Raw genomic sequence first — 16,051 nt, 5'->3', positions numbered from 1 at the left:
TTTTTTCCTTAACTAACACACTATTGTTCTCACTTTGTATACATTTTACATCACCTAAGTCTACTCTTTCTTTCTCTAGTTCTAACAAGTTTAAATATGTCTTCTATCCATTATTTTTGTGTCTAATCTAGTATATAAATTATTAAATAATATATGTTCTGCTAGACTAGTGACTTTTTTGCATCTTTTTCTTGCCTTTTAATACTTGTGTATTTTGCAAACTTATCATTGCTTTTATAATTGTAGTGAGATGTGCTCTCTCCCAATCCCCCACCTTTAGGATAAAAGCTAGAATGATATTTGATATGACTCAAAGCCTATTTAATATAGTTTTGGAGCTAGCAAAATAGAAGTATTCCCATTTAAGGGTAAAAGTAATTCCATACATAAAAAGGGTAAAGGAAGATAAAGAAAAGCACGCAAGCTTCTCTTCTTTGCCGACCATCAGTTTCTTGGAATCTTGGAGCTGAAAATTAACAATTAAGTAGATAGAAGGTGGGGGGGTCAGGGTCGTTACAAAACTTTGAATGTCAGATGCTAGTGTAATTAAAAATTTTAGGTACCAAGTCCATTAGCTTCTGATGTCTTCATGATTCTAAGTCTCTTCACTGTGTTGAGGAACATCCTATATACAAACTAAAAAAAAAAAGCATATATATATTGTCAGCATTTACAGAACATCTAAATTTCCAACTACAATATTGTCTTTTCTTATAATGTTCTATTTGATATGCACTGTCCATAGGTCTCTGCTTGTCCAAAGTGCCTAGGAACTTGAATGAAACAAGCATTAAAAGCATGATCCAAAATGTTTAATATTAGGTTATTAGTAGTGCAGCTAGTACTCCTACACCTAAAAATGTTGCTCGAAATAGACCAGCTAGTCTTCCACAGGGCTAGCTTTGTCATTTGACATCATTCCATTTGGGGCTTAGTAGTGGATATACAAACATCATGCATAAATATGTGCATATACACACACAAAGACACATTCACAAAAACGTATATACATAAGTACACATATATTGCACTAGTATAATCATTTAGAATGAAATGAAAGGTGCATACTCCCAAGGAACATCTCCTACGAGCATCCAGTCCTCCTCCTTATCTTTATAAGTAAGCACAAATTCGGATAATCCATTCAAAAGCTTGGAGGCCTTTCTTACTTGCTCACTCTCTCTACTCGAACCCAGTTACACAATCATAATTACATTTTAAAACTAGAACATAATTATCTATGCAACTCATTACTGTCCTAGTCCTACAAATTTGACTTTGAGGACAAAATGTTTATGCCATATTAAACCACTTGGTTTTAAAAGCTAGTCGATAGATTAAGGTGCAACAATAATTTAACAATAGTCTCACATCAAAACTTTTAAGATTGAATTGATAGAAAATAAGTAAATTACACATTACTGATAAGAAATATAGAAAATAAAGAATACACTCACGAATGGAAGTGATGCCCATGGTGTGATTAACAAACATGTCCTCTAGTGCTTGGGCTAAAGTCTCAGCAAGTGTGAGCATTTAGATCCACTTTCCCCCCTATTGGCAATCCATCCATGTTAACCTTAACAAACTCAAGATGTCATTTTTCCATAACAGCAGTATTGTTCTTATTGCTACCATTGTACACTTTTTTCTTTGAAGTATCCTTAAATTTATCATTCTCGCATGTCTCATCTTCTTCAGAGGTCAGAGTCTTTGCCTGGTTAGCCAAACTGTTCATCCTATAAGTCCTTATAGGCAACCATCCCACAACTTGACTGCTCCCAAGGAACAAAATTAATTATAGTAATGACTAATGAGTAGTGTATTAGTTGAGACATGGAGAGAGAGAATAAACAGTGACATGAAACAGCAATTATCCCAATCTTTTAATTTCAGCCATGATCCCAATCTTTTAACAATCCAAAATAATGGACGCAGATCCTCATAAGTTACCCTTCTCAAAGTTAACTAAATTTGAATGATTTCATGATAACAAGAAAGAGATGGTGTAGGAGAGAGGGACAATTTCTCAATTACACAAACTCCAAAGAAAAAATAACTCTAGAGGATTAGTTGATATATGCTTTGGTTGGTTGCTGAGAAGATTAATTTTGCAACAAAAATGGATTAATATTTTAATAAATGAGTTTTTCTTTGCAGGTTTTGAATCCGGGAAAATTAGAAACTTTACTTCGGTATTTTACATATGAAAATAATCAAGATTTTATCCTCTACTCTTCATCATTTCAATTTTCTTTGCAATTTAAAAAAAGGACGATTAACCTTTAACAGAGGAAAATCGAAACACCCATATCAGCAAAATAAAAATGACATTATAATTTATAGGGAAAATGGTGGAACAGAAACAAAGAGAAAGAGAGAGAGAGGATAATAGACAAACAAACACAAAATAGGAAATACTAGAAATGTGGAAATTAAAATCCTAACTCCATCAAAGGGAACAAGATCACTAAAACTCATTGTGAGAGAAAAACAAATGAATAATGGTAAAATAAAACATGAAAACGAAAAGAAAACCAAAAGAGAATAAAAGAAGTGTTATGCTTCTATAAATATTTATGCAGACAATGCAAGTAGCAGCAACAACAGAATAGTGGCTCTCTTTGTGCCAGAGACAACGGCAACAGAAGAAGCAGAAGCTTTGTTTGGAACATGTTAAACTATTTAAATATTAATTATTTTCAACTAATATTTAAATATTTCCTACTCAATAAAATAATGGAAGATTTTCCTATTTAATTAAATATAATTAGTATATATATTTATAGTGTAAGACTATTATATTCATTTTTTATAAAAAAAATATTTTTAACTAAATTACGAACTGTAATAATATTATGTGAAAATTTAAATTAATAAGTGATTCTTCCCTTCAATAATTTAGAAAACAATTTAATGAATCATTATTATAATAAATAAATAATAAAGTGAAAAACATTATAAATAGGTGCACAGAAAATCTCGCTACTCTGGGGAGCGAGATTTAAATGGCAGACCCAATCTGGTATATACGCGTGGCAACCAAATCTCGTTACCTCGAGTAGCGAGATTTGCATAATGTCATACACGTCGGAAATTTCACTACTCTGATTAGCGAGATTTGTTTAAATCTCGCTATTTGGAGTAGCGAGATTATGTTGGTGTTATTTTAGAAAATGAGATATTATTTAATATATTTTTTAAAAAATAAGTTAAATGGGAAAAAAATTTAAAAATGAAAAGTAGCGAAATTATGTTAGAGTCATTTTAGAAAATGAGGTATTATTTAATATATTTTTTGAAAAATAAGTTAATCGGGGAAAAAACTCAAAAATGGAGGCCGTATTCAACCCGGCCGGGCACGTGCGGCGGGTATAAGCTGCTACTTGTAGTTATCGTTCCACTGGGAGGGCAAATTGGGCAATACAATTATTTTCGTTCTTTTCTAATCCATTGGGTCCTTCCAAACTCGGGCTGTTTCACTCCCTCCCACCTCTTCAACTTTTTTGCTTGCAGAAGCTCCAAGCCGCAACCCTAATCCTAACCCTAACCCTAAGTCATATTCTTCGAGATCCGAAGGTGGGAACTCCACTCTCTTTTATCCTTTCACTTCAATGGTGCTTCAAACTCTAGCAGGCTTACAGTTTCTAGTTTTTCCTTTCTTTGCGTCTTTGTAGAATGGGTGAAACAAGGGACAACGATGCGTACGAGGAAGAGCTTCTCGACTACGAAGAAGATGAAGACAAAGCCACTGACTCCTTAGGAGCCAAGGTCAACGGCGAAGCTACCAAAAAGTTCGTCTTCTTGATTTTCATTATTTATTATCTCCTGTTGATTCTTTGAATATGTTTATTGAATGAGATTTCCTGGAAAGAAGTTTCTTTCTTCACTGCTTTGTTTGATGACCCACGAAAGATAGGAAATGGAAAGAACTTATTATTATTGTTATTATTAAGTTTAGAATTTAATAGGTTTGGTTTTAGTTGACTGAGACCAGTATTACTGCTGGGATTGATTTATTTAAGAGATGTTCCTCCTTTCGGAGAATAAATACGGAAATAGAACGCTTATAGTTTTATCTTTCTTTGTTTTGACCCTCCTTCATTGTTTCGTCTTCAGCAGTCAACTATAAAGTTTAGGGTTACACCTGGTTTATTTTAGTGTCCTTGATCTTATAATTTGCTGCTTGTCCTTTTATTTTTGGAAAATCATGGTTTTTATGTGCATTGTGCTGTTTGGCTGCTCTGAAAATTTATGAACGATAATGCATTCATGCTATTTAAGACTTGGTGCAGCCAAAGTTTGCATCAATTGAGCCCTATACTCACCGGTGAATATTGAGATCATATTTTAATAAGTCAGATTGACAGTTACTCAATTAGTTCTATATCTTGAAAAAGAATTATAGACTGTGGCTGATCCCTGGTGATATTGTGACCTTAATCTCAGCAGTGCATGAGTTATTTTATTTTATACATTTCTTGTGAAAATCTTTTTCTTGGCATGCAATGTGGCCAAGAAGTGTTAGTGTCGACTACTTCAGTAGCGTATGCAGTTATATGCTCATATTTGTGACAGCTGGTATATGAACACTCAGATTTATTATAATATATGGATTTGTACTCTACAGAAATGTTAAACTTTTGTCTTGGTTCTTTTTTGTTTTTGGTGTAGGGGCTATGTTGGAATTCACAGTTCGGGATTCAGGGATTTCCTGTTGAAGCCAGAGCTTCTTCGGTCTATTGTGGACTCTGGATTTGAGCATCCTTCTGAAGGCAAATTATTTATTCATTTGCTCTCACTCAAACCTCTTGAAACTATTTTGTTTTTCCTTATATATTTTAACTGTTCTTTTCACCTTTTTGTTAATTGAAGTGCAGCATTAATGTTTTGGTCAGCTGCCGAAGCATGCTCATACTCCTCGTTATATGCTATTTTCTTAATGGTGGCTTGTGCCTTTAAGCCTTACGTTGCAAAATTTATTGTCTGATTGGTGTTTGAGCATGCTTATGAAATTTTCAGTAGCATTGCTGAATATTTGCATTTGTTTTGTTTTGATTTAAATTCTCATATACTTTTGAATCAAATCATATGTTAGCATAAATTGTATGGACCCAACCAGTTTGCAGCATTTTTTGGGTGCTTTTGCATTTATGAAGAGTTGGTTATGCTACCCCTCGTTAGAGTCTGATGCTGCGCTTACTTTTCTGCATGGATTATTAATATTTTCTGTCATCAGACCAGTTTATGCTACTATTGGTGCTTCATTGACTCACTGTGGCATGAATTGTAAACACTTCACTTCATTGTACTGTTATGCTATTAGTAGATTTTGATGTTTTTATTTGGGTATGGAGTTGTGTTAATATGTAGTTCCAAGTGTGGTTTGTTCCTATGTTTGAGTTTGGCCATTAGGTGATTATAGCTTATGCACGCACACATTATTTCAACATTTTTATGTTAGAGTCTATGGTTATGATGAATGCAAAGTTTAGATACGCGTTTGTTATGAGAATTTGTTTGGTTTTTTTTTTTAAAAGCTAATTGGCATGTCCCTTAAAATTGCCTTCATTTTTCATTTTCAGGTAATTCACTACTATCATATTCTTCATTTTGAGGAAGTAAAATGGTTTGGTACCTTTCAATTACTTACTGAGGGTTCGTACGTCCGATTTTCTTTGGTTCTTCATCAGTGCAACATGAGTGTATTCCCCAAGCAATCTTGGGAATGGATGTCATTTGTCAAGCAAAGTCGGGAATGGGGAAAACTGCTGTTTTTGTTCTATCAACTTTGCAGCAAATTGAGCCTGTCGCAGGTCAAGTTGCTGCATTGGTTCTATGCCATACAAGGGAGTTGGCTTACCAGGTATGTTTTGCAGATTTAATCCTCCTTTTCTAGTCATCTTCTCTCTTCCTGTGCCCTTGATGATTATTTGATCTGCAACCCTGTGTCCACCATATTTGCAGATTTGTCATGAGTTTGAGAGGTTCAGTACATACTTGCCTGACATCAAGGTTGCTGTATTTTATGGTGGTGTCAATATCAAAATTCACAAAGATCTATTGAAGAATGAATGTCCACATATTGTTGTTGGAACACCTGGTAGGATTCTGGCATTGGCAAGAGATAAGGACCTTGGTTTAAAGAATGTTCGCCATTTTATCCTTGATGAATGTGACAAGATGCTTGAATCACTTGGTATGCTTAATCAGATGTTGAATATTTTAATCTAAACCAAAATCCATTTCTTAGCTTCTATTTTTTCATTGCCACGTTTTTCACCCATGTGGGATGATTTTGCAGACATGAGGAGAGATGTGCAGGAGATTTTCAAGATGACTCCTCATGATAAGCAAGTTATGATGTTTTCGGCCACGCTTAGCAAAGAAATCCGGCCTGTTTGCAAGAAATTTATGCAAGATGTAATGTCTCATGGCCAGTACTACTAGAATTTAGAAGTCATCCTTTTTCCTAATGTCAGCTTTCTGCAGGAGATATGTAGATAGTTATGAATGTCGTGGTCCCTGCAACGCATGCTTGCCATTCATTTTTGTTGTGCAGGATCCAGAATCTTTTATTGGGTATATGGCTTCATAGGGGAAGGGTTTGTGGGAAAAGAATTCAGGCCAGATTCTGTAGGAGGTTTCGAAATTGTATGGGGTTTTCTTATATTTTACTTTGTTTTAATCACACATGTTCTTTAGTCTGTTCTGATGTCTTACTTAGGCTGTGGGAGGATGTTGAGTCAGGATTGATGTTTGTGGGTCTTTTCTGCGTGCCCTGTCGGTTGCCTAGTAGTATTTGTTGAGCGACAGTGGTACTTTCTAGTTTGAGTTAAACATGCATCTGCAAGGAGGCAAATCAAGATGGACCAGAATCTCGATTGAATGGATGCTCATCCATCCTTCATTTCATACTGGATTCAATTTGCTTGAGGAAGGCCCCTAATATGCTTTACTGTGACATTTGTTCCTTTCAGCCAATGGAAATTTATGTGGACGACGAGGCCAAGTTGACCCTTCATGGGCTTGTGCAGGTATATAACAGTTGGCTTTGGTTTTGCTTTTATTAGGTTGTTTTTTATTTTACCTTGATGGTTTTCTGTTACAGCACTACATCAAATTGAGTGAGCTGGAGAAAAATCGCAAGTTGAATGATCTTCTTGATGCATTGGACTTCAATCAAGTTGTTATCTTCGTCAAAAGTGTGAACAGAGCTGCTGAGCTGAACAAACTGCTTGTTGAGTGCAATTTCCCCTCTATCTGTATCCATTCTGGCATGTCGCAGGAAGAAAGGTTTGTTGTACTTGCATATTGCATCTTGTGTGAGGGATAGAGCTGCCATTTTAAATTATGCTAATTTTTTAGTTTTGTTGGTGATATTTTTCTGCCACTTATGTCCATGTGTAAAGTAATGTGTATAAGTAAATTACATTAGTCCTGAATTAAATTATTGTCATGTTTTTAGTTCATGACTCAGATCACTCAATTACACTTATTCGAAATGTTTTGAAAATTCTAGATGTTCTTTTTTGTTTGGGTCTGTCAGCTCTTGAAGGTAAGAGATGCTTATGATATGACCTTTGAAGAAGAGTTACCAATTGATGCAAGTTAAAGGCCTTTTAAACTCCAAACATTTTGTTCTGTATATTGGAGAGGGGAATGGAGGGAGTAACAATGCCAGTTAAGGGCTTTACACACACAGATGTAGGACCTTCTCATTGATGGAACTCCTGATCAAACCAACTGCATAAATTTGGGAGATGGTGATACTGTACTGAGAATGTGCCACAGGAGTCTTGCATTGGTGGATCCCATTGCTTGTACAGTTGAAGGTGGGCAGTGGGAAAGGTGATATTGATCCTTACAGCCCATCTTCACCTTCCCTTCCTCTTTTCTCTATTTCAATATTCCCAAGATTTATTCTGAGCTTTTCTGCTCTGTGAGGACTTTACACATCTACCCATCACATTTACCATTTTAGCTGCACGTGGGATTGGCTGTGTGTGGAAAAGGTTATATAACATGATATGCAGTGCATGCAGTCTGCATCCCTGTTGACGAGGACCAGAAAATGGCCACGGCCATCAATCTTTACAAAATAACTCAATGAATAACTGTTCATGCAACTGAATATATGATAGAATATGTTGTGAGATGAGGAGCAATAGCGTCCTTTGTGCCAGTCTCTAGAGCAAGTAACGATCTGATTGATGGAAATGAGCTTAATTTTTTACACTTGTATGCTTGCAGTCTATGTTGACTGGTATTGTGTGGTGGTGGAAGGAGCGGTTTCATAGAGGATATTAGCATTAAAAAAAACCTTCGTACTTGAACTCTGACTCTTAGAAATAGAATAGTTTGAGCTAGGCTGAACTTTGTTATCTTGCTGTTGGAGTTAAAAAGTTGCTTGGAACATATTTTCCTGTATAATCATGACATCAAGTGTTAGGTTTGTGAAGAGATGGATGTTGGTTTTCTGAATGGATGGGATTAAAATGTGGATTGGCTCTTTTTTACCCCTACTTAACTGCTTGAAACATTTCTTACAGTTACAATCAAAATGTGAGTCTAAAAAAATGAAGGCCATGCCTAAAATTTCTTCTTTTAGGGTGTAATTAATATATTATTACATTTCAAATTGTTTGTTAGAACCTAAGACTAAGAGGAAGCTTTCAGCAAAACTTCATATATTGGCAAATGGTTCATGCTAGAAATGTATGAACGAATAAAGACAATGCACTCCATTTTATTTGGATAACAGTTTTGGCTCCTTCCTGATTCTCTGAAGTAAGACAAACCTAACTGCTGTTATTGTTTACTGGATATAAAGATTGTATGTGCTGCACCTCTGCTTGAATATAGAAACATGCATTAGGATCAAAGATGTCTTGTAAATCTTTTAGCAGGCATGAGTAAATTTTGGAATTGTTTGAATTCTAATTACCAGAATCGTGCATTTAAAATTGAGGATTGCAATTTGTTTTGGTTATATATGAAGTGTAAACAGGGTTCTATTCCTTTAAAGTGTTTTTCTTGGCAATAAAGTTTCAGCTGATGAGACTAGAGTTGGGAATTTCATGTTATTTTCAGGAGCTGTTCTCTAGTATATAAAATTTAGGGACAAAAGTGAGCCACTCCGTTTTACTAGTTGGGGAACAATAGTTAATGAAGCCTGAATTCCTTGTGATTGTAGAATTCTAGCTTGTCGATGAAAATCCTCTAGCTGGGAAAAATATTAAGAGAGATTTCAATCCAAGTTGTTGCGTTCATAGTTGTCAAATCAAGATTATTGCAATGCTTTTGTTTTGGTTATATATGAATTGTAAACAGGGTTCTATTCCTTTAAAGTGTTTTTCTTGGCAATAAAGTTTCAGCTGATGAGACTAGAGTTGGGAATTTCATGTTATTTTCAGGAGCTGTTCTTTAGTATCTAAAATTTAGGGACAAAAGTGAGCCACTCAGTTACTAGTTGGGGATCAATAGTTAATGAAGCCTGAATTCCTTGTGATTGTAGAATTCTAGCTTGTCGATGAAAATCCTCTAGCTAAGAAAAATATTAAGAGAGATTTCAATCCAAGTTGTTGCGTTCATAGTTGTCAAATCAAGATTTGAATTGCGAAACAAAGTTCCAATTTTGAGAATCGAATTGAATCATAATATTTGGTGCAATTTCCAAAATCAATTCTAAATGACATGCATATATTGATGTACAAACAACAAGCAATAATTCAGGGGGGTTTTAGAAAGAAATGTTGTTTTGGGGGGTTTCGAACTAGTCAGGTTTATCAGGATATGATAGGTCTAGAATCATGTGAATCAATAGATTCATTAGATTCATGAGGTGAATTGATAGATTCAGCAATAATTCAGTAGGTTTTAGATTCTTTAGTAAAATTCGAAATCAATTTGGTGTGGAGTTGATATGAATTGTATGAATCAAATCATGAATTGTAGGATTCTAACAACTATGGTTGTGTTATTATTATTGGAAAGTTAGATTCATGAGGTGAATTGATAGATTTGGCAATGATTCAGTTGGTTTTAGATTCTTTATTAAAATTTGAATTGATTTGATGTGGAGTTGGTACGAATTGTATGAATCGAATTGAGAATTGTAAGATTCTAACAACTATAGTTGTGTTATTATTATTGGAAAATTGGATTGTCGACAAACAAAGATATGGCCATTCATCTGCCCCAATGTCTTTGTTTCGCTAGTGGAAGTTTGCAGTATTCAAGGGCCAGGGGTGACAGCTGCTGGGGTAAGGTGAGATAAGTTTTAAAAAGGAACAATTTGGATGAAGTTTAAGGTTGCACATGCTTCATTGAGGCTTTAATTAAACTGAGGTGTTAGGAGATGATACCTTTTCTATGAGAAGGTGGTTGGATGTTCTTTTTCATTTTTGAATGGAGTCCCATTGTACATTTGTACACATGGGATTGGGGACAAGAGTGGAAGGTAAAGTAATGGGTACTCAAAATGGTTTCGGGTGGTGTTTTCTCTTAGTTGCTGATGAGGAATACTCAATTGGGTTTTGGGTCTGGTTTATTTACCCTTTATGATAAGTCGCTGTGTCATGGTCCTGTGCACTTGGACTGTCTTGACCTTTGAATGCATTCCCCACCAAAAGAAAACCAACAAAATGAATGCAGCTGGAAAAAACCCCTCTAGTAGGCACCTTGACTTGAAAGAAAATCTATTAAGAAAGAGTATAAATAGAATTCAACCTAGGAGAGGACAAGAAATCCTCAGAAGAGAGATTACATTCTAAAACTTTCCATCGTCATTACCTTTTATTTGAGGGTACCATTTTCATGTGCACAATGGTGTGATGTTTTTTTCTGTGTTCAGATGTTCCTTTTTGTTATCTAAGATATTTTTAGTTTGCAGTTTTCATTAGTTTGTCTGCAAGATTTAGCCAGGAAGCTGATTCTTTTCATGAGAACTTGATTCTTTGACATGCATTTAGATATTTACTTTTTATGGTGCCTTTCTATCTTTTAAATTATATGTTCTTAATATATTGTAAAATTGGTCTGGAAATTCTCTTTCCCTGCATGGCCAACTTCTTGTTTATGATTTTTGAGTGAGACTCTTTAAAATCTGTAGAATGTTCCTAGAATTTCCCAGAACATTTCCCAAATTTCGTATAATGTGGTTTAACTCTTTGTTAGGCCAATTGATTGTTTACCATGGCATTGATATTTATGAATATTTTTTGTGCTATGACTTGCAGGTTGACACGCTACAAGGGTTTCAAGGAGGGGCATAAAAGAATTCTTGTGGCAACTGATTTAGTTGGTAGAGGAATTGACATTGAGCGGGTTAACATTGTCATCAATTATGACATGCCAGATTCTGCTGACACTTACCTTCATAGGGTTGGTTTAGCTCAATTATTTCAGCATCATTCGATGCCATAATGGCCTTCCTGCAACTCATTCCTGGAATGCACATTTTTTTTTTAAAATATCATTTACAGGTAGGCAGAGCTGGTAGATTTGGCACTAAAGGGCTTGCAATCACGTTTGTTTCTTCTGCCTCTGATTCTGACGTTCTTAACCAGGTTGGAAGCTTGTACAATGTATTTGTTGTTTGAATATTGCCTTTGAAAATCAACTCTTATTTGAATATAATTATGCAATGTTTTAAAAGGCTTAATTGAGGCCCAGGGCTCTCATCAAGACAGTGGGCACACCTTAATCGAGGCTGAGTCTAAAATACCACATCCTAAAAAAGGCCAGCACCTTATAAGCTGAGACTAATGCATTTCTGTGAAAGGCGTGCATTTTGTGCCTTTTTTGTTGAGTTCTTACGCACTTCGAGGGTGAATCTCAGGCTAGATTTGGCCAGAAAACTGTAGACAGTTAGCCACATGTTCATATGGAAGAATGTAATAATGAGTTTATTCATGGAACTCCTAAACCTCAATGTTTACAAAACAATAAAATAATTTGAACAGTGTTAGCATGATTTACTTAATGAAAACAAGTTAGTATTGCATTTTCAAATTATGTTTTATTTTTAAAATTTATTTGTAATTTTCATTTTTTTTTAGATGTATGTAATTTGTTTACATATTTGATGTACTCTTGACTTTCTGATTCTTTAGAAAGAAAAGGAAATATAACAAAGAAGACAAGAAAAGAAAAGAAAAATGAAAGAATAAAGAAATGGCAATGAAATAATAAAATATAAGATCTTGTAGTAGTTTGGTATATAGAAATTAGAAGAATCCATAAAAATATTTTTTTCCTTAATCTCACGAACATGATCAAGGTAAAATTAGTAGGGTTAAAATGCTTCGCTTAATGCTCTTACATTTCAAAACATGTAATATTCCATGTAGTTTCTTTGTGGTCTTAGTTGTGTTGGTTGACTGGTGGCAGGTTCAGGAGAGATTTGAGGTGGATATAAAGGAGCTTCCTGAGCAGATTGACACCTCTACTTACAGTATGTTCTCATGCTGGATCTAAATCTTTTTTTTTTTTTTTGAAAATATGTTTTGGGTTATTTCTCGTATAGAATCTGAATCTTCTTTTCTATTTAATGGAAGATTAGTTGGAGGGCTCGGGCGACACGTGCCACTGTCAATCTCCCTGTTGTTTTTTAGCTGTAGCTGTACAACTAGATAACTTGCAAGCTTTATAATTAAGAAGCTATACTACTAGATAACAGTGAAAGTAAATACAAGCTTATTGTTACACTTAGCCTAGAAGATCATTTAGATTTATTTATTACTCCCTCTGCCATTTGCCACCTGTGATATTAAGTGTCCTTGTAGAATTAGACATTCAGCCATGTAGGTTGTCTCTCGTGGAGAGTTTTTGTATCGTACATTATTCTTGTTTTTAAGCACCAAACCTGAATTTAGCTATCCAAATGCATTTTTGGTACATAATATGCGCAATATAACTTAGTATTTCCATTGTTGAAAGCAGGAATTTGGATTTAATTTTTTGGCCATTAACCGAATATGGCCTAAATTTGTGGACTACAACAAGTTGGTCATAAAAGATGGTGAGGAAGACTGGAAGAGTAATTTGATTGGGGATGAAGATGGTTTGATTGAGGTGTTGGCATTCTTAGAACAATGAAGATTTTAGGAAATTTAACTTAGCAGAAGAGAGAATGTTAAACCTTATTGAATGGGGGGATCTGTGGTTTTGCTGAAAGGCGTAGTGCTTCTCATCGTCCCATGGATTTTATCATGCTTTTCCTATTCTTTAATTGGCTAATTTAGCAGTTGCTGTCTGAATGGGGGGGATCTGTGGTTTGGGGGGTAAAGGCTTAGTGCTTCTCATCGTCCCATGGCTTTTATCATGCTTTTCCTATTCTTTAATTGGCTAGTTAGCATTTGCTATCCTCATCTTTTGAAAAATAGTTTATGTTTTGCATCATTGTTGCGACATTGACTGGTGGGATTCATTCTTTATGGCTAACTTCATTTCCAGAATGGATAAGAGGAAAAAATGAAGACAATAGTGTTGTACTCTGATTATCTATTTATCTGCAACTGTCAAATTATTTTGAAACATGAAGTGTTTGATGTTGCTGCAGCCCCTTAATACTGTAAATGAATTAGATTACACTAACCTTTTACAAATTTTGTTCAATGTAGTGCCATCCTAATTGAGCGGTTCACACGGCATTGTGCATGCTCCACTCTTGAGTGCATTGCAACTGAAGAGGTGCTTGGCCATTCAATTTTTGTTCTTGATCTATGTTGGAACAGTTCAGTTGCTCGATCGAGAGAACTCAAATCCAGTTTTTATGTGATTTAAGCTGCTATTTTATTTTAGTATGATCACTGTGGAGCTTTTCGGGATGTATGTTTTAGCCTTGTGAAACAGCTACCTCTAATACTATCTAGCCTTGCCACAAAATTGTCATTGTTTTTATTTTTATTTTTTATCTTCAATCTTTTTAGAAACTAGATTTACACATGTAGAATGTATTATCAATCTTAGTTGTGTTTACTAATTTAATCATGTAATATTTTGCATCCTTTGTTTGGCTTTTGTGCTGATGCAACATCACGGGCACTCTGGAGTAGTTTGCCAAAATGATGGTATTTTCAGCAGTTTCAGAAGGAAAACAAAATTGCATTTTGGGGACTGGTCAGTGATCCTTTGGCGTGAAGGTTAACGAGATCTTGCAACAATTTTAAATGATTATATGCCTCACTACCGATGATTGAGGATAGAAAATTGAGTGCACATCATATGAGTGTTTGCTAGGTCTCTTCTGTGGTTCTACGGTTCTTGATTTCCAGCTGTTTAAACTTTTTAGCAGTGATTCTTTTCTATTATGAATTGTGTCACATTCAAAATTTTGCTCTCTTTAAATTAGTATGCATATTTTATCTCAGTTCTATTCTCTTTGATCAAATTGTAGTTATTCCCCAGAATAAGTGTGATGGCTTTGCTGGTTTTATTTTCTTTCTTGTTTATTATGTTCAGCCCCTTGGATATATTTTTGGTAGCACCATGCTGTCTTGTCCTAACCCTTATTTTATAGTTGAAAAATTATTAGATATGGTTGGTATATACTTCAGATTTAATTTTATATTATCATTTTAAATTAAATTATGTTTTTTATACAATTATGTTAAATTTGATATATATATATATATATATGCGAAACGCATAATATTTTCTCCCTAAGAAAACAGTTTTCAACTCTTAAAAGCAAAATGATAGTCGCATGACATGGAAAATTAAAAAAAAAAAAAAAAAAAACTCTAGTAGGACATGATGAGATATTTGCCTGACTATGAGCAACTCCCCGCCAAATCACGAATGCATTGATAACAAGATCTATTTTAAGCGGCCGATCTTGTTCGACAAAGTAAAAGGAAAATAAATAAGAAGGAAAAATCATGTTAATTTCTAACGTATTTCCTATTTATATTAATTGTTATTAAAAATAAAAATTTGTTTAAGCATAATTAATAAGTTAAGGAAAATAAGAAGGTAGTGATATAAAATTATTATTATTTTTATTGATTTATTGTGTTTTTTTTTTCAAAAATAAAAAATTTTAATAATTACAAATTCTTAATATTTTTCTTTCTTTTTCTTTTCCTATTATTTTTAATCTTTCAATCGAGAAATTGACAACCATAATACAGTTCTACTCACATTTATTGTGGTCCTCAAGAAATTGACCACAATCTATGGGTTATGAAACTTAAATTTGTATTTGTCTGAATTAAAAAAAATTTAATATAATTTTGTATTATATTTTATCGAAATTCACATAGATTCAAATTTAAGATTCAAATTCCATACTCAAAACTTAGGATAGTGTAACTAGAGTGAATTGTTAAAAATTAGTGTCCAAAAACAAACCGAGCAAATTAAGCCCAAACATGCACTAAAACTAATAACATGGTTAAATCAAAGCCAAAATTGATAATGTTACTTTTGGTTTGCAAAATGCTCATTCTTACGAAAGGCAAGCTATTTTATTTATTTATTTATTTATTTTTGTAAATTCTTAAAGAAAAAAAATAATTATTCCTAAATTTCATCAGATGATTGTTTATTTCTTTCAAGAATAAATATTGCCTCTATTTTTAAATTTCTCATTATATTTTATATTATTCCTAGGAGTAATATTATGCCAATCAAACCTAACCTAAATTCTTGGCCAAGAAGCCTGCTTTGCATTCTCATTTGGACACTCCTAATTTGGTCATCAAAGTCATGAAGTGGTTGAAAATTGTTGATGCTAAAAATGGATCATTGCTTCAAAGATTGATTGAATAGAAGGTAAATGAAAACTTCTCGTCATCTTTGAGATATGCAAGATGGAAATAGGTTTGGGAGGTCATGGTAGCCTCCAGAGAATGATGCCTAAATTAGTAATAGGTTCGGAGAAGAAAAAAAAGAGAGTTTTCTAAGAGAGAGAGAGAGCTCTAGGTTTGACTGTGTGTCCTTACTTTTTTCCTAAGTACAATCCCCCTTATGGCTTGGTTTCTTGTGGCCTGATTGCCACTTGGACGTGGGCATCCCACTTAGGAAGTTGGTGGTAGTTAATGGG

The 16,051-nt window shown here is 34.2% G+C and overlaps 1 protein-coding gene and 1 pseudogene across 1 annotated transcript; one reads left to right on the top strand and one right to left on the bottom strand.

Annotated features, from left to right (window-relative positions):
• Positions 1 to 362: 362 nt before the first annotated feature.
• Positions 363 to 3,085, bottom strand: LOC131151425 (auxin-responsive protein IAA13-like; annotated as a pseudogene).
• A 370-nt stretch (positions 3,086 to 3,455) lies between these two features.
• Positions 3,456 to 13,890, top strand: LOC131150533 (DEAD-box ATP-dependent RNA helicase 15-like). Its single transcript, XM_058101301.1, has 12 exons — positions 3,456 to 3,579; positions 3,678 to 3,794; positions 4,675 to 4,775; positions 5,694 to 5,866; positions 5,968 to 6,199; positions 6,305 to 6,423; positions 6,981 to 7,037; positions 7,112 to 7,296; positions 11,241 to 11,385; positions 11,487 to 11,570; positions 12,394 to 12,457; positions 13,626 to 13,890. The coding sequence occupies exons 2-12, from the start codon at positions 3,679 to 3,681 to the stop codon at positions 13,634 to 13,636; spliced, it is 1,287 nt and encodes a 428-aa protein (XP_057957284.1). The 5' UTR covers positions 3,456 to 3,579; position 3,678; the 3' UTR covers positions 13,637 to 13,890.
• Positions 13,891 to 16,051: the final 2,161 nt, after the last annotated feature.

The sequence above is a fragment of the Malania oleifera genome, chromosome 3, assembly GCF_029873635.1.
Source record: "Malania oleifera isolate guangnan ecotype guangnan chromosome 3, ASM2987363v1, whole genome shotgun sequence".
Lineage (NCBI taxonomy): Eukaryota > Viridiplantae > Streptophyta > Magnoliopsida > Santalales > Ximeniaceae > Malania > Malania oleifera.
Note: the sequence above shows the minus strand (reverse complement) of the source record. Positions and strands in the feature narration are given on the sequence as shown.